The sequence below is a fragment of the Hipposideros armiger genome, unplaced genomic scaffold (genome assembly GCF_001890085.2).
Source record: "Hipposideros armiger isolate ML-2016 unplaced genomic scaffold, ASM189008v1 scaffold_151, whole genome shotgun sequence".
NCBI classification, from domain to species: Eukaryota; Metazoa; Chordata; class Mammalia; order Chiroptera; family Hipposideridae; genus Hipposideros; species Hipposideros armiger.
In genome coordinates this window covers 263,311-286,636 of record NW_017731501.1, presented here as the reverse complement: position 1 = coordinate 286,636, position 23,326 = coordinate 263,311, and the positions used below count along the sequence as shown (strand labels likewise).

Here is a 23,326-nt window from a genome sequence, read left to right as displayed (position 1 = left end):
GTGGATGGGGGGAGGGGGGTTGTTACTTTGTGAGGGTGAAAAGGGTAACTATTGCATTGTTCTGTACACCTGAAACTAACAATAAATAAATAAATAAATAAATAAATAAATAAAAAAGATGATGAAGTGTAATAACTGGGAATTCCTGAATTTAGACTTTTGGGGTTTTTTAGTCTATTGTACAATGCAGGATGGTGGCAAACTGCCTGGCTGTAAACAAAGCATTTTTATTTTTATCATCTTCCAAGGCTCAATATAAAGTAGTAGAGATGTAGCTACCAAAAGACTGCAGTAATAAAATGTGCATCCACTTCAAGGAAGTAATATATGCACTGAAGTTTGTACTGGTATAACCAGTATGAATTAATCAACTGAAGGAACAAATACGATTGCATCTTATTTTTTCTAATTAAACTAGGCCAGAAGCCCCATATTTTGGATTAGCTGGAGGTATACTACCTTTCAAGGGACCTCTCTTCTTACCCCCTTATTCAATAACCCCAGGGACAGTTTCCAAAGTAGCTGACCATATTCCTTAAATGCCTCCTGGACAGCAATTTGAAAATCTGATCCATCTACCAGCAAACTAGTTTTCAACTACCTATTGCTGCCACATTCTGAAAACTGGTCTTGATGTGTTCTTCTCACTGTTCCTTTCAGTCCCTATTCTTTAACAGGTCACAGTGGTGCCCTACTCCTAAATGTCCCAGGTTATAGCTCTCTTGTTTGAGACATACAAGTTCAGTCATTCTTTCCAAAGCACACACTTCATGCCCTGTTGTAAGATCTGGGGCAATTCCAGTTCCAGACATAGCCAGCCACAAGCTAACTCAAAACCAGAGTTCCCCTAAGACCATCTAGAATCTGGTAACAAGCCAGAATGCCCAGTCTAAACTCATCCTGCCCTCCCTCAGTAAGTGCTCTAACCACCTAAGAGATGCTATTCATGAGGTACTCCAGGAGAAATGAGTGAAAGATATTGATACCTTGTTTTCCAATAGCCACCTTGGTCTCCAAGAAAATTACTTACTTCCTCTTAAGCAACCTTTGATCTTTACATATTAAAAGGTATTAAAAGAACTGGCCTTCATTAAGCCATTTTTTAAAGTCCTGTTATACACTTTCCAAAGAGCAGTAAATGGCTGCTTACCCTCTATTTATTTACTTAAGAGCCAATCTTCTCAGAACAAAGATCTGCTTCAGTGACTCACTTTTTCCACCCACGTGGAAAGATGGGAGGCCATGTTTAAATGCCAGCTCCTCTTACATCCACATCCTAATTTTAGTTTGGGAGCCACATTTATGCATGGATCTTACCACTTCACAAATATATCCTACAAATCTAAACGTATACATATTAAAGGTCTAAATTACAATAGAGCGCAACTCTATTGCTTGGGTGGGGGTCCACCCTGTCTCTTTGTAGTGACATAAACACATGTATTAACGATATCTTTGGATGTTCATTATCGCATTGTTGAAAATAGGAAGATTTTTGAAAATATGGCAAACATCACTAAAGAAATGGGCAGATTAAATTATGCTAGATCCCTGTGATGGAATACAATGCAGCTATTACAAGAACATATTCTTTGTGAAAAAATTTCTGAATATGATGTATTATTTCTAAAACGATAACTAAAAAACAGTTGAGAGAGATTACTTCCAGGTAGAGCCCACACTGAAGGGAGAGAGGAAGGGCCACCTGGAGTAGTGCAGATAAGGCTTTTTTTGCTTTTCTCTTTATATCCCTTCTAAACTATTTGAATGTTTTATAAAGAACTTATATTATTTAATTATGGAATATGTATGATTATAACTTAAAATTAAAATATGTGTAATTCCAAGTCAGTTTAACTACATAATTTAACCAAATACAACTTAAATAATTTAACTTAATATTCATAATCCTGAATTTTTTCTCCTCTAGTGTTATTAGGAAAATAAGAGATTGTGCTAGGGATAAAAAGATAAATATTATTATCAAACCTAGAATGATGACCAGAGAGATGATGGACCTAAAAACTAAATAATGATTGAAGATGTTTTGGATGTCTACCTTGGGCAAAACAAAGGGCTATCTTCAAATCTGTAAAGTAGGGGAGTTCCACTTTCAAGTAATTGAGGACTAGATGATTTGAACCAATCCTATCACATAGGGAAAATAACAATACTGAACAAAATGTGAAAATATATCTTCCTGAGGGCATCATAGAGCTAACAAAACCATGAAGATTTACTGCTCCTGGATCCAGGGGAGAACAGAGCCCCTATAAAATATGGGGGGATAGTTCATTGCTGCATTTCATTCACTGTGAAATGAGTTTCTTAGAAGCAATGCAATGCAGAATACTGTAATGCTTAATAAGGCATTCTGTATGCCCACATATTGTGTATTAATATTTTACAAGAAGCATTTCAAGTGGGAAAGGCAAATCTGAACCTCGAGTAAATGTATATTCCAATAACAAACCATAATAGAAGTAGTTTAATGTAATCAAAGGGACCAATTCCCTGGTCCCCCCAGGGAATGGCACCATACCCAGAGCTCAGTGTTGATCTCTGCTGTTAAAGACTGTACCCTCAGCAGTGGCTGTAACCACATCAATTTTGGTGAGTGAAAGCCTCTGTTGCTGAGTCTATGAATAACCTTCACCCCCTTTACCACTGGAAACAGTCAAGAGTACCATTCAATTTAATCAAAGTAGAAAACATATTCTACTAAGATTCTGTTTCTCTAGAATCATTTCTGATACCAAAATCTGTATCAGTTAGGATCCAACCAGAGAAACAGAGTCATTAGCAGATACAGAGAGATTGGAAGGAACTGGCTTACACAATTGTGGGGATTAGGCTAAGCACGACCAAAATCAACAGGGTATGCCATCAGGAAGGGCAGGTGCTAATTCTGCAGCTAAAGCTGCCACCCAAAGCAGAATTTCTTCTTCCAGGAAACCTCAGTTGTTCCCAAGGACATTCAACTGATTGGAGCAGGCCTACCAAGTCATCATGGATAATCTTCTTTATTTAAAGTCAACTGTTTGTACATGTTAATTACTGTAAAATAACTACTGTAAAATAGCTTCACAGAAATACCCAGAATAGTGTTTGAGTAATTGGGGACTATAACCTAGCTAAGCTGACACTTTATAAAACTGACCATTAATCCTACTAAAATCAGAAACTCTTCAGGTAGTGCCAAGCAATCTGTATTTAAAGTCCTTCAGTGATTTCGATGCTCCTTCAAGTTTAAGAAGCACTAGTTTAGAGACCAAATCAACAGAGAACAACAAATGTTGGGAGTTAACCACAATGTTTTATTACAATTAGCCAGGATCTGTTGCTTACAATTAAAGAATCTCGGGAGACTCACCATACATACAAGGTTCTTAGTAACAAACAACAGAAAACGACTCTACTAGATTGGGCAGAAAATGAATTTATTGACACATGTATCAGACAGCTCACAGAATTGATAAGAAGGCTGGCAAACCTATCTGAGGAAAAGGCAGGTTTTCAGGCATGAGTATCCAGGCAGCACACCACCCAGCCAAGACATACCACAGCAACTGTCCAGCTAGAGTGTCCCTAGGAACTACCACCGGACACTCACCAACACCTCCGCTAAGTCTTTAAGTGCACTATCACTGCTGGGAATAATCATTTCACTGTCCTAAGGTCTTTGTGCCACTACCTCCAAGACTTGGAGGAAGCACCTGATTGACGAAATTTAGTCACGTAACCATGTCCTAGTTGTAAGGGGCAGGAAGAAGTAATATTTGACCCTTTCCCCTAATGAGCTCAGAGTAGTAAGAAAGATCTAAGCTTAAAAGATAATTACAATGCAGTGTACTAATTGCATAGTAAAAGTGTGTACAATGTGTTATGGAAGAGCAACAGATAAATTTCAGCCAGTCTTGGAGGATAGGGGTCAGAATGGAAGAGATCAAGCTTTAGAGAGTGTGCATGAAACCACAGAAACATGCCTAATTGCTTAAAAATATCAGAAATCCCATCTTAACATCCAACAAGTTCTGCTGAGCCCTCCTGGGACTAAAACTGTAAAGCTTGTCTTCAGCTCCCTTCCACCTCTCTATTTTCTCCTTTTTATGCCCCTCAGCCAGGCACACCAAGCTCCCAACGGAAGTACCCCGCTTTCCCTAGGTACCTTGGAGGCCATCAACTCCCCAAAGAAATCCAGTTCTACTGTCTTTATTCTGAGTCTTAGATCTTGGAAGCAATACCTCAGAATCTTTTCCATAAACAAGGAAGTGTACACATACAACACATAAATAAGGAACTCTCTAGTGGGGATAGGGGTGAGGAGAGGATCTTAAGCCCTACATACTGTTTCTTTCCCTCCCTTCCCTCCAGGCAGCCTCAGAAAGAGCCTCAAAGAACACCCCTGGGATTTCTGAGAGCAGCCATAAAGCCACCAATTTAATCAACTCTATATTTACTCACTATTTTCACACAATTCCAATGACCTGAAATAATGTGCTCAAAAATAGAAATCAGAGCAGTTTTAACAACAGCAAATTTAATATGCAGATCAATATAATCAGCTCAATGTATAGTTTTAAATTAACAAATGTTTTTACTTTGTTCTCCAAATACAACATACTCAACATTATCGATTCTTGTAGCAATATAAATAAATAAAAACCCAAAACAATAAGCAAATGGGAAAAAGGGGAATAAACTGATTTTCCTTTTATCCCATCTCTTTCTGCTAAGGAGAAATAGGGTAAGGATTTAGTACAACACACCTACTAAGGAAAAATGTGTTTCCTCTGTAACATAAATTAAAATTTCTATCAAGTTTCACCAATGAAGAAAGGATAATTTCATTCACAGTACCCTTTCAACTATTCCCTAAATTACATTCTAAAATCCAAATAAGGGTTTGTTTTTACATGGTACCTAAAAGGTAAAAATGAGACTCTCGGGTTGTAGAGCTGAACTAAAACAGATTGTACAACCTTTGAAAGATTGGGAGGCTTAGAGATTTATTCTTTTTAAAGAGCAAATTTTTTTAGCAGAGGCTTCCTTCCACACCATTTCTAAATTACTTTTTTGAAAACATTTATCAAATGACTGGTAACTGAGGCAAGACTACCATGTGAAATTATTGTTTAGGGAGCCAGAACTTCTGCATGAATCCCTTTCCCTTTGGGAAATGCGGTAAAAAAGTAACATCAATTTGTGTCAAAGCAGGCAGAAAGAATAAAAATAAAATCCTTTGTTGGTTTGTTTTTGTCATTTTAATGTAAGACTAAACCAGACTGCTAAACAATATTTGAGATTCCACAGAGAAACGCATGCTTTGGTATTAAAAGACCTTTGTTGAAGCATATGAACTTTACTTCTTAAGAAATAAGTATGGCGACTTCAAGAATTTTTCTCAGCACACAATCACTCACAACAACCTTCTAGGTACTTATTTTTTCTACCTTTTCCTTAAAAAGGTAATTCTCACTTACCAGAACCCCCACCACCACTGAAGAATTCAAAGCTCCTGAGTTCAAAAGTGATCAAAACCCACCGATTAGTATAATTAGTAGTCCAATTCTTGGTTTCAAAGCTTGAAGAACAGCAAACACCAAATACTAAATACCAAATAGACTATTATTTCTATGATGTAATGACTCATCAACTAAAATCAGATTGAAATTTTCTGTACTCAGTGTCTATTGGTATAAAGCCTTCATTTAATGCTTCTCATGGCATCACAGGTTTTAGAAATTAAACAATACATTTTCAGCATTCCACAGTAATCTTCACTTTCAAAAACTGTAATAAATATCTCCATGTTACACCAATATACAATTTTCTAATAAGCATTTTGTCATATTATCAACTCTTAGTCTCAAATAATAGAATACAAGAAGCTATACAGGACAAAACATCACATAACTTTTGAATATTCCCTTTCTGCAGCTGTTAGCAGGTAGCACTTTTTTTAAGAGAAAATGACGAAAAATCAGAAATTTTGCATCCAATGTTTGACTTCAACTTTTTACTTTCTTATCGCCTTCTGGTACCACCATACCCTAAATAAAAAGAATAAAATTTATATTAGTTTTTAAAAATGCACTAGAGTTGCTCATAAAATCACAACAGTAATACATTTTATTTTTAGCAAATGAGGGAAGGAGAGAATGAGCACCCCAGTGGAACAGCGCTATGCAGGAAACAGTGCATTGCCTCCCCCAACGGTCCTCCACATCATCCAAGCATCAAGCATACAAAACTCACACATGCTTGCAGAGAATAACTTTTAGTTGGGAAACCAAAGACGTGTCCTATGGTGGGGCCAATGTGGTACAAGCAATACACAAATGCTAAGACAAAAAGCAGGAAGGCCAATGGAGCCTAAGTCATGTCCTACTAACTCCCCCAACTCCAGCAGTAAATAGAAGTAATGTGGGGGAGGGTTACAGACTTTCAAAGGCATGCACATAAAGACATCCTAACACATAGGTTATAAAATGACTGTTCCTGTCTGGAAAGTCTCAATGTTTTTCAGGTTTTCCTTTAGGTTTTTTTGGTAATGTTTTGATGATTTTCTTCAAGTAAGTCCCATACATTTCTAGTTGATACTTATGGTTTTTTACAATTTTTGTTTCCACTAAAAATGAGTTTTCTTTTGTCATGTTGCATTCAATGCAGTTCTATTTTTAGATATCCTCCCAATCGCTACTTCCCCTTTTCTCCCCAAAAGTAACCACTACCTTAGCATCTAACACCATAGGTTAGTTTTGCTTGTTTTTAAGACACGTAGATTTATAAAATATGAATGCTGTAATCATATTGTATATATTCTTTTGTGTCTGGTTTCTTATGATTGCATACAACTGTTTATTCATTCTCACTGTTGCATAGTATTCCATGGTATGACTATAACTCAATTTATTCATCCATTTTACTGCTGATGGATATTCTAGTTGGAGGTTATTATGAATATGCCACGAACATTCTTGTATTTATATTTTTGTGTACAAACATATGCATTTCTGTTGCAATACATCTGAAAGTGAAACTGCTGGGTCTCGGGAATGCTTGTGTTCAATTTTAGTAGGTAATACCAGTTTTTCAAAATAATCTTGTCAATTTATATTCATACCAGCACTATAAAAATTCCACTTTTACATTTTTAAACACACATAAGTATATTCTATCTATTTTAAGAATTAATCATTGTTTTATAACTGCCCCCTGTTGAAGACAAACTCAATCTACAGCACTCCATTACTGCCTCGTTACCTACTACCTCCCATTCTCTAATTAGCTAGATGTTTAACTCCAAATAGTTAATGTTTTTAATATTACATCTTTGCTTTTTGCAAAATGTCCTCTTAACAACTGCAAAAAACATTATCAAATTTTTGACAATTAAAGTATGACTCAATATATTTTTATTGAGTTTTACTGAATTTAAAAAGTTCAAACTGCTACCTAGAAAAATTTTAGAACTTAAAGGATCCCTAGATATCACAGAATTAAACATATATAGAAACCAATGTCCAAGGTTTTAGTTAAAACCTTGATTAGTGGTAGAAGTGAGTCTAAACCAAATCTTTGTTTGATTTTTAAAAAATGTTTAAAGTGAAAGATTGAATATAAATTATTCATATTCAATATTTCTAGCAGGAATGCCAAATAAAACCATGATCGCTAAATGTATAATTGTCCGTAAGTTCCAAAACTAGTACTTTATTGCTATGTAATAGAAACTTCTATATTTTTGCTCTCACCTGATGCTGTTCTGGATTTTGACTCTGAGCTTGAACATGCCGAATCGCTACCTGAGCCTCCATGAGACGGTGCGTAAGCACGTCTATTCCATGTGCTGGAGTATGAGGGATAAGATGGGTTGTACCACGAGTCTGAAAAGGGTGTTGCTGCTCTAGAAAGACATAAAAGTGTGTCAAAGCATTTTTCTTGTGCCTTTAATTTTTAAATACCTCCCTATTCCTAAATTATCAGAAAAAAATCTTTACCAAGTGTTTTTTCTTCAATGTTCTGGTATATTAGATTAACTCGAAATAAATACTACCTTATATCTCTAATGGTGTTATGGTCACTGCCATGGGGAAAAAAGTGACAGGGATAAAAGGCACTTTCTTTTTGAATTTTCACTCAAATAAAATCTAAACTTAAACTACCAATAATACTGAAGGCATTCCAAAATCTGGCTCCACACTTTTTCTAGCCTTGCTTCAATCATTCTTCTACCAAACCGGACTGCTAACTATTCTCCCAAGATTGTGTTCTTTCCTGCCTTCTCATTTTCTCAGATGTCAAGTAAACAACCTTTTTCCTATCTCCTATTATCTATAAAGATGATATAGGAAGAAACACAATGAAATAAAATAACATACATAATACTCAAAGCATATATAGTGTACCTTCTCCATCCCGAGAATCTTATTTAATAGTGTAACGTCACTGTAACTTATTTTCCTTAATAAGACAAAATCAAATTATAAGCAAAACAAATAACTCTCTAAAGAAAAGTTGAATTAAAGACCAAGTGAGATAAATGCAAAGCCTACCTATTGCTGCCAAACAAATATCCTAATATTCCTCCAGTTCCCAAGCCAGTCCAGAAACCTGGTCCTGAATTTTCATGTCCTTGTTGTCCTGTGAAAGCACTGCCAAAACCATAAGTTGCACCATGCGGTCCTAGAAATAAAAATGATTATTATGTATCCTCATTTAAACAAAACATAGCATACAAAACCAAACATAATATGACACTTCAATTATTTCATCTGTACTATTTATTAGTAATACTCAGATCTCAACTTATAAATAAGTTGTATTCAAAATGTGTATGTGTACAATACTGGTTTATAATTAAGCAGTGCCTTTCCCACAGACATGAAAAAGAATATATTTTAGGATTGGGGGGAACTTCCTATAAGCTCACATTTGCTCTACTTAAGATCACCTACTAGGAAATGACCCCCACTTTTCAGTTGCTTACTTTCTGCATTGTGAACATCTCTACAAGTTCCAGGTGACAGCTATACTTGAGTGTCTAATGGAGGAATCCAAGGGGAGGCAGCCAGATATTTATTAGTTGGGAAGTCAGGTCTTAAGGGGACCAAAAAAGTATCTTCTCCTCAGAGGAAGTATTTTTAAAATTGATGTATAATATACATAAAGGAAAGAGTGCTAATCTTACATGTATAGCATAAGAAATTTGTGTATATATATATATACCCATGCATGCAATTACCCACATCAATAAATCATTTCTGGTACCCCAGAAGGCTCCCTCGTGACAATTCCCAAAAGATACCCACCCACATCAGAGATAAGCTTTGCTCTAACATCTCTCACCATACTTTAGTTTTATCCATGCTTGAACTCTTTATAAATAGAACCATACAGTAGGTACTCTTTTGTGTCTGTTACACCATTATGTCTATGAGAGTCAACCTCACTATTATATATATCAGGTTTTAGGTTTTTTTACACTGATGTGTGGTATTCCATTGTGTGAAAAGAAATCACAATTTGTCTCATTTTAATGTTTATGGACATCCTATTTCCAGTTTTTGGTTATTGTGAATAAAACTGCTATGAACATTCCTGTACATGTTTTTTTTACACTCATACTTGTATGCATGCATTTCTCTTAGATACGTATCAAAAAATGGAACTGCTAGGCCATACGGCAGGAATGTGTTTAGTAGGTATCCAGTTTTTCAAAGTGTTTTACCATTTTATCTTCTACCAGCAAGTTCCAGTTGACTATGCCCTTGCCATTACTTAGTACTGTGTTTTTAATGTTAGCCATTACAGTGGTTATATGGCAGTTAATAATGAATTCAGTGTGGTTTTAATCTGCATTTTCCTGAAGACTAATGAGGATGAGCACCTTTTCATATTTTTATTGGGCATCTGGACATGTTCTTTTATGGCTGTTCAAGTCCTCTGTCCATTTTTTTAAATTGGGTTGTCTGTCTTTTCTCGGATTTGTGGGAGTTCTTTATATATTCTAGATACAAGTCCTTTGTTGGATACATGTCTTATATTTTCTCCACGGCTGTAGCTTGCTTTTTCACTCTCTTTATGTTGTCTTTTGATGACCAAATGTTTTTAATTTAATTTAAATAGAGTTTAATTTTTTATCTCTCTTTTCTTTCATGGCTGGTACTTTTTGTGTTCTAAGAAATTTTTGCCTATCCCAAGGTCACGACAAATACTGTCCTACATTTTTATCTAGAAATTTAATTGTTTTACCTTTTATGTTGAGATCTATAATACTTAATATATTTTGTGTATGGTGTGAGACAGAGTTCAAGATAAATGCTTATTACCAAATCTGATCAAGTTTTTCTGATTAAGATGATTTACAATCAATCATGCATCCTTAAAATAGTAATCACAAATACCTTAGAGAGAAACAGGACAGAAGAAGTGAAAAATAAAATGAGAAGACAAATCTGCTTTGGTTTCCCAATGCAACCATTTCCTATTTCAGAAACTGCACAGGATTCATACCTCACATCTAATGCCCAGACAAACATACCTGTGAACTCTGGCTTAAAGCCTGGGGCCTGGGGTCCTGCTGAGTTGGTGAATCTCTGATACTGATGGGAATGTGGAGGATGCTCAGAATATGGCGGAGGAGAATCTTGGCCATTGCTAAGGAAAAATTTATACACTCCAAAGGCAATAGCAAGTAGCACCACGATGGTAACCAATCCACTGATGCCACTGGAATCTGTGGAGTACAACTTATTGTAATAACCAGAGAAAGAGTTAAAGCCATGGTTTTTTCCAGACTCTCTCAACTTCTTCAGGCCATGTTCCGTGTAGTCTAAGTTATACTCCAAGCCACAGGAACCTCTTAGTACATATTGGTCTTCAGGTGATTCATAGCCTTCACAGCTCACCACAGTTTTTCCAAATTTGTATGCAATATCTAAATCGGTCTTACATTCCCACTGTGAAGAAATGTAGAAATAGGTTATTAGAACAAAAAGATTTTTTTTCGCTTAACATATGTCATTTGTGCTAGCTAGCTGTCATAAAACAGCAAAATGAAGCAAGGAAATGATAAACAAAATTCAGGACAATGAGTATTCCCGTGCTGGGAGAAGGGCATTGAGGAACCTCGAAGATATTGATGATGTTAATGTTCTACTTCTTATGCTAGGTGGTGGGTACATGAGTGTTCATTTTGTTACTATTCCTTATTCTTTACGTATAGATGTAAGGAATTATCTTGTACAAATTAGATATTCCCTAATTTATAAATTTTAAGCAAATTTTCTAAATGTCAACTTTTTGCCACTATTGTTCAAGATGCTTTCCTTAAAAACAGAGGTTTTTAAATGTTAAGGCTCAAATATTGGCATCATATATGAAGATATGATAGCTACATACAGCGTCACAGATAACATATAACTTTCTGAGAAAAGCTTTCTACACAAATTTTTTAAAACCATGGACTAACTTTTCAGAATATAATCCTGTAAGTAATTCTCTTAAGTTTTTTTTAAGATATTTCAAAAAATGCAGAAAGAATCCATGCTAGCTACAAAAATTTCCACCTTTAAAAAAAGAAGTCCAGGGCCGGCCGAGTGGCGCGATGGTTAAGAACTGGCTTGGGATGCCAGAGGGCCCCGGTTCGGATCCCACATATGAGGGCCAGTGACACTGCCCTCCACAGCTAAGATGCTGAACAACAGCTCGACCTGGAGCTGGGCTGCCGTGGGTCGCTGGCGATGGCGTAGGCTGCAGCCCCTGTGGCAGTGGGTTGCCATGGGCTACCGTGTGTAGCCAGCAAGCCAGCAGCCAGCGTGAGCGGCCAGCAGCCAGCAGCCGCAGTGAGCGGCCGTCCAAAAGCCAGCGACTGATCTGCCTCACCTGGGAAGAGTGCAATGATGGTGCCAACTTGGGCCAGTGAAACAACATCCTCCACAACTAGACTGAAGAACAAAAACGACAGCAATTGTCTGTTCCCATCCCCAATTCCCCAATAAAAATCTTTAAAAAAAAAAAAAAAGAAGTCCAGGTTTAGTTTAAATTTTATAACTATATTTTGAGCTGAATAAATAATATGCTTCTTTAACAACATTAAAACAGACACAAGCTAAGCAGATTTGACTGGTTCTATGACTGGTTCTATCGCCTTTCTGTAAATTTATCTGTAAGAGAAAGACAAATTATCTTCTCTCAAACTTCAGATACACTATTTTTATAACAGCTTTGACAAGATATAATCCACATCCATACATTCACCCATTTCAATGGTTTTTAATATATTCAAAGTTGTGCAACCATCACCACTATCAATTTTAGAATATTTTCATTGCCTGAATCTCGTATCCATTAGCAGTCACTCCCTATTTCCCCCCAAATCTCCCAGTTCTAGGAAACCACCAATCTGTCTCTATGGGTTTCCCTATTCTGGACATTTCATGTAAATGGAATCATACAATATGCGGTTCTAAGTGACTGGCTTCTTTCACTTAGCATGTTTTCAAGGTTCACACATATTGTAGTATGTCTGTACTTCATTCCTTTCTATGGCTGAATAATATTCCATTGTATAGATATATCATATTTTGTTTATTCATTCATCAATGATGGATATTTGGGTTGTTTCTACTGTTTGGCTATTATAAAGAATGCTGCTACAAAAATTTATGTACAAGTTTTTGTGTGGACATATGTTTTCAATTCTCTTGAGTATATTCCTAGGAGTAGAATGGTTGGGGCATATGGTAACTAACCTTTTGAGTTACTGCCCATTTTCCAAACCTTCTATACCATTTTACATTCCTAACAAGCAATGCGTAAGTTTCTCCACATCTTCACCAACTTTTGTTTATCTGTCTTTTATTACAACCATCCTGTTGGGTATTAACTGGTACCTTATTATGATTTTGACTTGGATTTCCCCGATGGCTAATGATGCTGATCATTTTTCATGTGTTTGTTGGTCATTTGCATATATTCTTTGGAGAAATGTCTAGTCAGATGTTTTGCTCATTTTTAAATGTGGCTATTTATCTTCTTATTCAACAGTAATAATCCTTTCTATATTCTAGATACAAGTCCCCTATCAGAAATATGATTTGCAAAAGCTTTCTCCAATTGTATAGTTTTGCCTTTTCACTTTCTTAATGGTGTCCTTTGAAGCCCAAAAGTTTTTAATTTGGATAACATACAATTTTTCTATTTTGTTGTTCTTGTTGTTGCTACACCATTTTATTTTTTAAATAATTTTATTTGGAGGAAGATTTGTAAGCTTGCTGATTTAGGTAAATAAAGCAAACTAAATCTCTATTACTATTTCATACTATCAATTTCTTAATAATATATACTAAAAGTGGCTTCTAATTATTGTATTTAAGCTCTTGGAATTGGAAGAGGCTCTCCTGCTACTAAACGTAAGTCAATGTATAGTATCCTCTATTTTTCTGTGCTCAAGGTATTACCTTCTCTATCTCTTCAGCTCTAAAAATCTTATGCTTCCTTCCTAACACAGCACATACCTTCTTCTTTAAGTCTTTCTCAGTTCCCCCCAATATTATAAAGGACATGACTTTACAACATCTTGTTGGCACCTACATGTAATTTGAGTGCTTGTCTTATCTCCTTTACCGGGAAGACAGTTTCTTGAGGGTTATGACTCTAGCTCTTTAATTTTTATATATGGTTTCATATATGTTTAATGAGTGACTTCACCTCACCATTAGTCTCTTTTTTCCCATCAAGACTGTAAAAGTAAATTTCCCATCAAGACAATGAGGCTGGGACTTCTGAAGATTCTTGATTTACTTAGCAATAATAGAAAAAAATGTTGCAAATTAAGTACCACCCAGTAAATCTGAACTCTCTCTGTGAACTGCACAGATCATGCATAAAGGTTGGAAGTGGAAATCAGCAACACAAGTTTCTTGCCAAATGACCAGTCATCTTAAATCCTTTTGGAAAGCAGGCAGAATACAAAGTAGAATATATTAGTATTGGTTTAAACTGAATTCATTTAATAAAATCTATTCCATTTCTAAAGAATAAATTTTGGAACTTCAAGAAGATGGTCCACCCTAAGTACAAAATGCCAGTCACAACAATAAAGACCACTGAAATGCTTTTGCTCAGAAGTAACCACCCTCAGTTCTAAAATAATTTTAAAATCAACTGTTTGAAGCACAATTGGAAGACATATATCTCCACTGTTTACAATCTACAATTCCTTATCATCTTAACTTTATTTCTTAAGGCTAGGTTGGTCTTCTTTAAGGAATGACAGAAAACTAACAACCAGAAGAAATCCTAACCCCCCCACCCCCACTCCAAGTATGTGAAAAGTTTTGAAAATTTCCTAATGTCTTAGAAGAAAGCTCTGGTATAGAAAATCACAATGAATACTTCCACGCCTTAAAATCAGTTCATTTCTTTTGGAAGAAATTTCTGCCAAAGAATGAATGAATGATTTATATTCATATGTTTTAGGTTAACCTGAGATTTTCTATATGTCTACCCCGAAATACTGAATAATGCCACAATAAACACTTTATTGAATAAAAATCCCATTTAAACTGCCATCAACATAATGAATATTACCTGCACATCATAACCATCCCAGCCTTTGTTCTCACACTGTATGACTTTTGGGGTATAAGAATCACATCCAGCTGTGCCTCCAACACATTTCAACTGTGGGATCGGATCCAGCCTACGGGAGGTGGTGTAGCGGTCATAATGGAGGGTAAGAGCTTTTACATCCCGCAACAATATTCTGTCTGAAACAGTAAGGACACAGATTAACAGACAGTAAATATCTCGTCAAACATATAAAGTCATCCTAATAAAATTCTTGTCATACAAAATACTTTCAAAAGTAAGAGTTTTTCTCACTTTTTGAGGATGACCAAGTAAGAGAAGATGAAACAATCGCCCAAAGCCATCCTAACAACATTCAGGCCTTTTGTAGAAAATTCGGGTGGTCACACCTTTAAGGCCTTCCTTCATTTCAGGCCTTGATGCTCCCCAAAACTACTTCTATATCACAAGTTCTACATAATTTTTGTAAAATCAGAACAAAAAGTTCATTAACCTGAAACATACTATTGTACAATAACATCAATGTTTAACTAAAATGGCAAAAAATATACATCAATATACATCAAGCATTTTTAATAACTCAAATGTCTGTCAATAGGTGAAATGATTAATATAATTTTGGTTTATTCATACAGCGGAATAGTCTATACCAGTTAAAATGAGTGAACTACAATTTATGTATCAGTCTAGGCATATTAAAAACATTTTAAGTAAAATCCAAGATGCGAATGTTTAGTATGATAGCTTTACATAAACCTTGAAAGCCAGCAAAACATTACTACATATTGTTAATGTCTATATGTGTATATAATGAAAGTAAGTATGAAAACATGTACAGGAATGATTCAACCCCAAATTCAGATGAGTATCTCTGAGGACAGAAGAGACTATTTAGCTCTCTATCCTTGTTTTATTGGGGGGAGATTTGCTGCAAATATGGTAAAATGTGAAGATTCAATAAAACTGGCCGACGAGTGTATGGGTGTTCACTATGTGTTTAAATATTTAAAATATTTCACAATTTTAAATATTAAAAATATTTAAACTATAATTTCAAAATTGCATTGACAAAAAGGTTTAAGAATAAGAAGTCGAAACAAGGAAATTATGTACATTCTGGCATTCATGTACATAAATGAATTTTAAAATATTACTGGGAAGTTAATAGTCTTCCTACTTAACACACTTGGATTATGATGAAAGATGACTATGGACTTGTTCACTCAACATCCATTTCACTCTCAAATTGGTATGCCTTCTTGCAAAGTTAAAAGAATTCCAAAATCTCTTGCGACTTCAGTTCCCAAAAAAGGGATTCAAGCCAGGGATTTAAGGCCTAGAGAACAGACCTTAAACTCAGACTGTACTATGTCCTTTGGCTAGCAAGCAGTCATAGGGGCTCTGGGTTTTGACAGTGTTCCAGTACCCCTTAATTAGTTTCGTGGATGTGAACAATCTTGATGTAAGCAATCCATTTTTCACTGCTGTGTGTAGCAGGCATCACTTTCTACCATTTTGTTAGCACCTAATTCCCTATATTCAACCTGACAAAATTAATAGAATTTGCTGCCTCCCAAATTCCACTAAAACTACAATAAATGGATTGTTTTGTTGATGTGAATAAATAATATCAAGGAAAACAGAAAAGGAGATGGCAACAGAATTTTGGAAGGTGAAAACAGGTGGACTACGGTAGGTGACTAGATCTAAGTAAAAGCCAAATGCCAGTCTGACAGGGTTTGGAAAACTGAGAATCAACCACCTGACATACACAATAGAATCCCTAAAAGGAACAAGAAATGGCAGCTCTTGACTTGGAGATGCCTTTAATAAGCACTACAAGGTGAAATCTTCTTGAGAAGCTACAATCTCCAGACCCTCTCCCAACTCTACGCTGCTGCAACTTGCCCCTTCTCCACCAGGAAAATGTCTGGGGACGTATTCTCTAGAGGGTAAAACTGAAGGGCTCTGCACTGGGGGATAGCTGGCACAGCAGAGGGGTACAAAAACATAACAGGGAGTCCAAGTAACTGTATGCATTCTGAATGCTGAAAGCATACACCTCTTTCCCACATGCCTCACAAAACACTAGCAACCATTCCTTTGCCCTCTGAGTGACAGACTAGAAGTATATTCCCGTTGTAATCTAACCAATAAGAAATACATGTACTGGGGCCAGCCGAGTGGCTCAGTTGGTTAAGAGTGGCAACTCTAAGCAACAGGGTTGCCGGTTCGATTTCCACATGGGCCAGTGAGCTGCGCCTGAGCTGAGCTGCCGATGAGCTGCCAACAGGTGGCAGGATGGCTCAGCTGGTGAGAGCACGTGCTTCTAACAACAAGGTTGCTGGTTCGACTCCCACATGGGATGACGAGCTGCACTCCCCACCCCTCCAACTAAGATTGAACACAGCACCTTGAGATGAGTGGCCAGCTGCTGACGGGTGGCCAGATGGTGACTGGGCTTGGAGCTGAGCTAGCTGCGCCCTCCACAACTGAGATTGAAGGACAACAACTTGGTTGTTCCCCTTCCCCAATTCCCCAACACTGTTGTCATTCCCTAATTCCTTAATAAAATCTTTAAAATAATAAAAAGAAAAGAAAAAGAAGTATATGTACAAACATCAAGAGTTTCCCCAAAAAAGAACCGTCCACGTAACCCTACAGTCACCAGGTCACCCCACAGTAAAGTTCAAAATCCAAAAGCGCCAACCATACATTGATAGTTTCCAATCAGCTTTTTGGTTCCCATCAGTAATCATGAGCAGAGAGACAAGAATTACTAAAAATATGAGCAAAGCCCTAACATGGAACACAGCAACCAGTACAAAGCAAAACCATAAAAGCATTTTGGAGGAAAGAAAGACTGTACAGGAAGAAAAAACTTCTAAAAAATTTTTAAAAGCTATGATCCTCATTAATACAAAACACTGCATCCATAAAATAATTGTTTTTAAAACTCCTGGAAATTAAAGACAGGGCAGCTGAGACAAAAAACTCCATAGAATTGTTAAAGGTAAGAAAATCTCCTAGGAAGCAGAACAAAAAGATGTAAAGTAGTAGGGGGAAAAAAGAGAATTACAGGACAAATTCAGAAAGTCCAAAAATTCAATAGGGGTTCCAGAAAGAAAGAGTGATCAGATGGGACAAACTCAGTGATATAATTTAAGAAAAATTCCCACAACTGAAGAATGTGAGCTGTTACACTAAAAGAACCCAACGAATACTTAGGCCTCAAAACAGACCCACAAGACGGTACATCATTGTGAAATCTTAGAACACTGTAAACAATAACTGCCAACAAATTGTCACAAGAAAAGGGGAAAAACAGGTCACATACAAAAAGATAAAGAATTAGAAAAGCTTCCAATATCTCAACAGGATAGAGGAAGTGGAAAAAAGCCTTCAAAAACTGAAGGAAAAAGATTGGCTGGGTATAGAATTCTAGATTGTCACTCAAACAGGAGGGCAGAATTTTCAGGAATATTGGTATGGTACACAGAGTGCTTTCTAGTCACAAGCAGGGGTGGGGGGGGGTGGGGGGGATTAACTTCACACAAGAGAGATAAAGCCACTTTAATCCACTAGTCAATCTTGGCATCATTAATGGCAGAACAAATTGATATTACACCATCTCCTATGATGTAATCCCCACAAGTACTTAACATGAATCTAATCAAGCCTTTGGATCTAATCCAGTTTACTAAAAATACAGGGAAGAAAAACAAGCTAAAACAACACCATGAGAAAACAGAATCCAAAAGGTAGACAACCGGCCCAAATTCTTCAGACTAGTAGTAGCATGAAAAAAAGGACTATTCTACATTTTAAAAGACTTAAGGGATAATTCAATCAGATGCACTGCAAGGTCCTGGTTTGAACAAACTAGCTTGGACATTTTAGGGATGACTGTTATATCTCAATATGGAATGGGTAATTAGTGATATTAAGAAATTAGGATTAATTTTGTTAAATGTAATATTTTTACTATGTGGAGAAAAGTTCCTTTAAAAAAAAAGGATGAAAACTAGAAGACTTAGGAGTGGCCTGTCATGCTGCCTGTAATTTACATTAAAATATTTCTACATTAAAAAAAAAAAAGTTGAAAGAAAACAAAGAACATAAAAAGACTGATAACTTTCCATCAAAATTTAAAATACCTTTCCCAGAATTCCTCTAGTAGACTTAACTAGAATGTCTCAGCATCAAGGGATTCTAATAGGAAGGGTATTTGGCTTTTCCAGTATTTACACAGAGGTAGACAAGAAAAAGGTAGAGAATGGCTTCTGAGTAATCATCCAATAGTGTCTGTCACACTTAGTATAAACAGTAGAAGAAAAAACATTTTATTTAGAGTTTCTGGACCTACAAAATCCAAGAGAAATTCCCAAAAGAAAACCCTATTATATTGGGTTGTCGGAAAAGTCATGACGCATTTTTGCAACAAAAAACATAGAAAAAAAATACATCATGACTTTTCTGACAACCCAATAGTAAGATAATTACATAAAATAGATGGATATTTTATCAAGTACCAAAAGTCAACAGCTTTTTCTATACCTGTAATAGCCAATTACAAATGTCACTAGCTCAAATTAGTGACAAATTACATACATACATAAAATATTTAGAAATAAGCTTAAGGTCAAGATGTGATCTTTATATATAAGAAAATACTATGTAAGACCTAAATAAATTTAATGTACTTCCAACCAAGAACCCAGTTGGGTTTTTTGGAACTAGAAACAAATTATGTTAAAAATCCTATGGATACTGATTTGTGGTGCTTTATTTATCCTATTAAATTTTTCTATATTAAAAAAAAAAGATCCAATGGAAAAAATTATGTTTATAAATAGCCAAAGAATTTTTGAAAAATAAATTGCTTTACCAGATAATAAAGTTTACTATAAAGTTACTATAATCAAAATAGTACGGAATTGAAACAGAAATAGACAAGGGAACTGTGAAACAAAAAAAGTCTAGAAATAAATCCAGATATATGTGGGAATTCAATATAAAATAAAGTAACCTACTTAATAAAAGAAGGATGGCTTCTTTAATAAATGACACTAGCATTACTCACTATATAGCTAAAAGAAAATCCACCTAAAACTATATAAAAACTTAATTCCACATGGGCTAAAAATCTAAAATTTCCAATAACTATATTAAAATAAAACGTGTTCTATTAAACCCAAACTACCTCCTCATTAAACAAAAAAATTTAACAATAAAATATTCAATGGTACAAAAAGCCAGAAAGTATTATTAAACTAACAGGAATTATAACTTGAATTTACTGTACAGGGTTAAGATAATGCAAAGAACACTGCAGTTAATTCCCATCACCACCTTGCTTATGACTTTGGCCAAATAAATTTATCTATATAAAAGTTTCCTCTCCTGTAAAATTAAGACAATAAATAAACCGTAAAATTGGTTGTGAAACTTAGATATGGTTACTAAAATTATCTAGCAGAATACTTGACACATAATAGGTGATAAAGTACAATAAATGTTACTGAGAATGTTTATGGGGCTATAAACACATATGTATGATACCATTACCATAACCCCACAGCCTCTTGCCTCCCTAGAGGTCCTAAAAGGCACTATGTTTTGTGTCCCTCAAATTTACATGTTGAAGCCCTGATCCCCAGTGTGATACTATTTGGAGACCGGGCTTTTGGGATATAAACAGAGGAAGAGACCAGATATCTATCTCTCTCCCAGCACCCCCAAGACATAAAATGGCAATCTGCAATCTGCTGGCACCTTGATCTTAGATTTCCCAGCCTCCAGAACGTGAGAAATAAATGCTTGTTGTTGAAGCCACCCTAAGGCCATGTTTCTAAGAACAAAATGCTGATGCCCATATCCCACAAGTTACATACATCATTCAAGCGTCATACAAAGTTCCCTGAAGTCCCGACTCACAAACTGAAATCCACATCCAAGTACCAAACTTAAGATGAACAATTCAAACTTCCGCAAACCTGTCTTTCCCACAATCTCCCCATCTCAGGAAAGGGTAACTCCACACTTTCAGTCACTCAGGCCAGAAACACTGGAGTCATCTTTGTCATCTCTACCCCTCTCACCTCTACATTGATCCAAGTGTGAAAGTTCCTGCTTCTGCCTGTAAACCCTGTCCTTCTTACCAGTTTTATTGTTATCCATACCATCGTTCACAATATGTCATGCTATTTAACTATTTGTTTATTGTCTGTTTTCTCCTCAATAGATGTAAACTCCTTGGGGGCAAGATGCTCTATTTTGTTCACTGCTATATTCCCAAAAACCAGAAGTGACTTAAATATAAACTAATTCAATAAAGAATTTTAAAGGGCCGGCTGAGTGGCTCAGTTGGTTAAGAGCTCGCTCAAGAGTTTGAGCTCTGAGCAACAGCAGTTCGAGTCAGCCCGAGCTGAGCAGCCGTGAGCTGCCAACAGGTGGCGGGATGGCTCAGCTAAAAAAAAAAAAAAAAAGAATTTTAAAAGTCTTAGGAAATCTCTTTTGAACTGATACAATTTTTCCCCCAAATTAATGCTCTGTGTTAGCTAAAGACAAAGTAAGTGCATCCAAATAAAAGACAAATTAGGCAGTGATTACTGCTTCACTAAAGGACTTGATAAAAGTTAAACCAATAAAATGCCTTCATCAAACAGTTACTTAAATTAAATGTAAGGTAAAGCAGAACTTATAAAAATCAGTTGCATTTACTCTGCAAATATTTTGGTGCTTTTTGTCCAGAATAGTTTCATAGAGTGGGTAGACTAAGAGGTACCAGGTAGCTCTTCACCATTAATTTAAATTTGGTTTTTTCTTTTAATTCCCCCGACTTTTCATCTGTAAACTTCCCATTTTTATTGAAGAATTCATTGAAACAAGTCTAATTCAACTAATTCATCTTTCATTCCAGCTTTTAAATTATAATTCTGATTAAAGTCTCTTATTTATATACAACTTTCTAGGAATACATAAGGAAAATGTACATTTAAATCCAACTTGGCTTTTTACTTAGTAGTAATACAACATCCACATCAAATGGATTACTCTAAGTCAAGTGCCTACAAATAGCACCTTCTCTCTCATTTCAGCATCTAGGAATAAAATAGGAACTTACAGAAATAAATCTGATGCTTAAGTTCAAAAACAAACACAAATTTTCTATCACCAAAACACAATTGCAGTATTGGTACACTTTCCAAGCCTTAACATCTTTGCTCTTCAGAACAAAAATGAAATTTTAGTTGTTGAAAAGTGGTTTCTTAATTCTAATTTAAAGCATGCATCATTTATTAAATGGAATGTATGTGATGTATATACATATAAATATATATTAATTACAAGGAATATTATTGATCCCATATAAACTATTTACATAATTCTAATAACATAGTGATATAAAAGAACCTTTTCCCTAAAAATCGCTTATCATGTCCCATCACAAAAAATAGTATGAAAATATTTCTTAAATTCTAGAATGCGGTTAAAAACAATGAGAAAAGCTGGCTTAACACAATGTAATTCACTATAATGGTCAGAATAAGAAGCATGGGTTCTGCCCGCATAAATGTATGATTCTACTAACCTACCTACAAGGTTTGCTGCCCTGTCCACTAAGTGTGACTCACAGACTGTGGACGTCAAGGCGACTGCCAGCCATAGCAACAGGCAGTCACGCAAACAGTCAGCGACGACATCAGACACTCATGAAAACAAAGCAAGATGCGCAGGTGAGTATCGGGCCTTCCAGCCTGACTCCAGGGTAAGGGCTGTAACCCGAGAAAATAGAAAGTAAACAAATTCTGAGAGTCCAGGAAAGGAAGAAAGATGTTACGAATACTGAGTCGCCCCGCCAACTCCCCAACAGTCCCCCCTCTCCCGTAGGACTTCTGGGAAAACCAAAAGCGCCAGGCGGCGCACAAATTAATAGCGAAAGGGACGAAAAAGGAATTAGAGCAGAAAGGGTCGAGGGGCGCCAAAAGGAAATGGTTGCCCGCAAAGCCTCTCAGAGCAGGCTGAAGGCGGCAGGAAGGGGAGAGTGAGGACAGCACTCACTAGGGTCGTTCCAGCCCAGGACAGAGCTCCCGACCAACAGAAGCAAAAGGCAGCTGAGGAGATGGCAGCGAACGTCCGCTCCGGGCCCACCGACCGCGGCCATGGCGCTCTGCGAAGGGCGTGCGGCTGGCAGGAACCTGGGCTGCGGAAGTCCGTGAGCCGCTGCTTGGCGATGCCGGGGACTGGGGCCACGGAAAACGGAAAGTCTGTAGGCCTGGTCCCAGGCACTACGGAGGTTCGGCCGCCAGTGTCACGTCACTGCCGCTGTGACGCGTGGGCGAACGTGAGTGGACGTTGCTGGCCGACCGAGGGCGGAACCAATGGCGGGACGCAGAGGCTGTGGGCGGGGCCGAGGGCTGCCCTCAGGGAGGTTTTTAGGGTTGGTGCTGCGGTTAGAATTAAAACAGCACAAAGTGATATCTAAGATGTGTAGTCAAGTTATGTATTTACAAAAAACCTCAGTAACTTTCCCCAGGTAAGTTACTATGTCTTATTCAACTTTATGTCTTCAGCACCTAGCATAGCGCCTGGCATTATTCGTGTTCTATTACTGTTCGGTAAATAGAGAAGATTCCAGCGAAAGGTAGCGTGGAAATAAATTGGTTTCCGAAGCTTGGAACCTTTACATATTTCCTTGTGCGTGGTGCCAGTAAGAATTTACAAA

At 36.5% G+C, this 23,326-nt stretch overlaps 1 protein-coding gene across 1 annotated transcript; it reads right to left on the bottom strand.

Moving 5' to 3' along the window:
* Positions 1 to 3,296: 3,296 nt before the first annotated feature.
* SARAF (store-operated calcium entry associated regulatory factor) lies at positions 3,297 to 23,009 on the bottom strand. Its single transcript, XM_019650998.1, has 6 exons — positions 22,663 to 23,009; positions 14,599 to 14,777; positions 10,547 to 10,964; positions 8,559 to 8,688; positions 7,758 to 7,909; positions 3,297 to 6,053 (listed from the first exon to the last, which is right to left on the bottom strand). Exons 1-6 carry the CDS (start codon positions 22,763 to 22,765, stop codon positions 6,028 to 6,030), a joined length of 1,008 nt encoding a protein of 335 aa, XP_019506543.1. The 5' UTR covers positions 22,766 to 23,009; the 3' UTR covers positions 3,297 to 6,027.
* Positions 23,010 to 23,326: the final 317 nt, after the last annotated feature.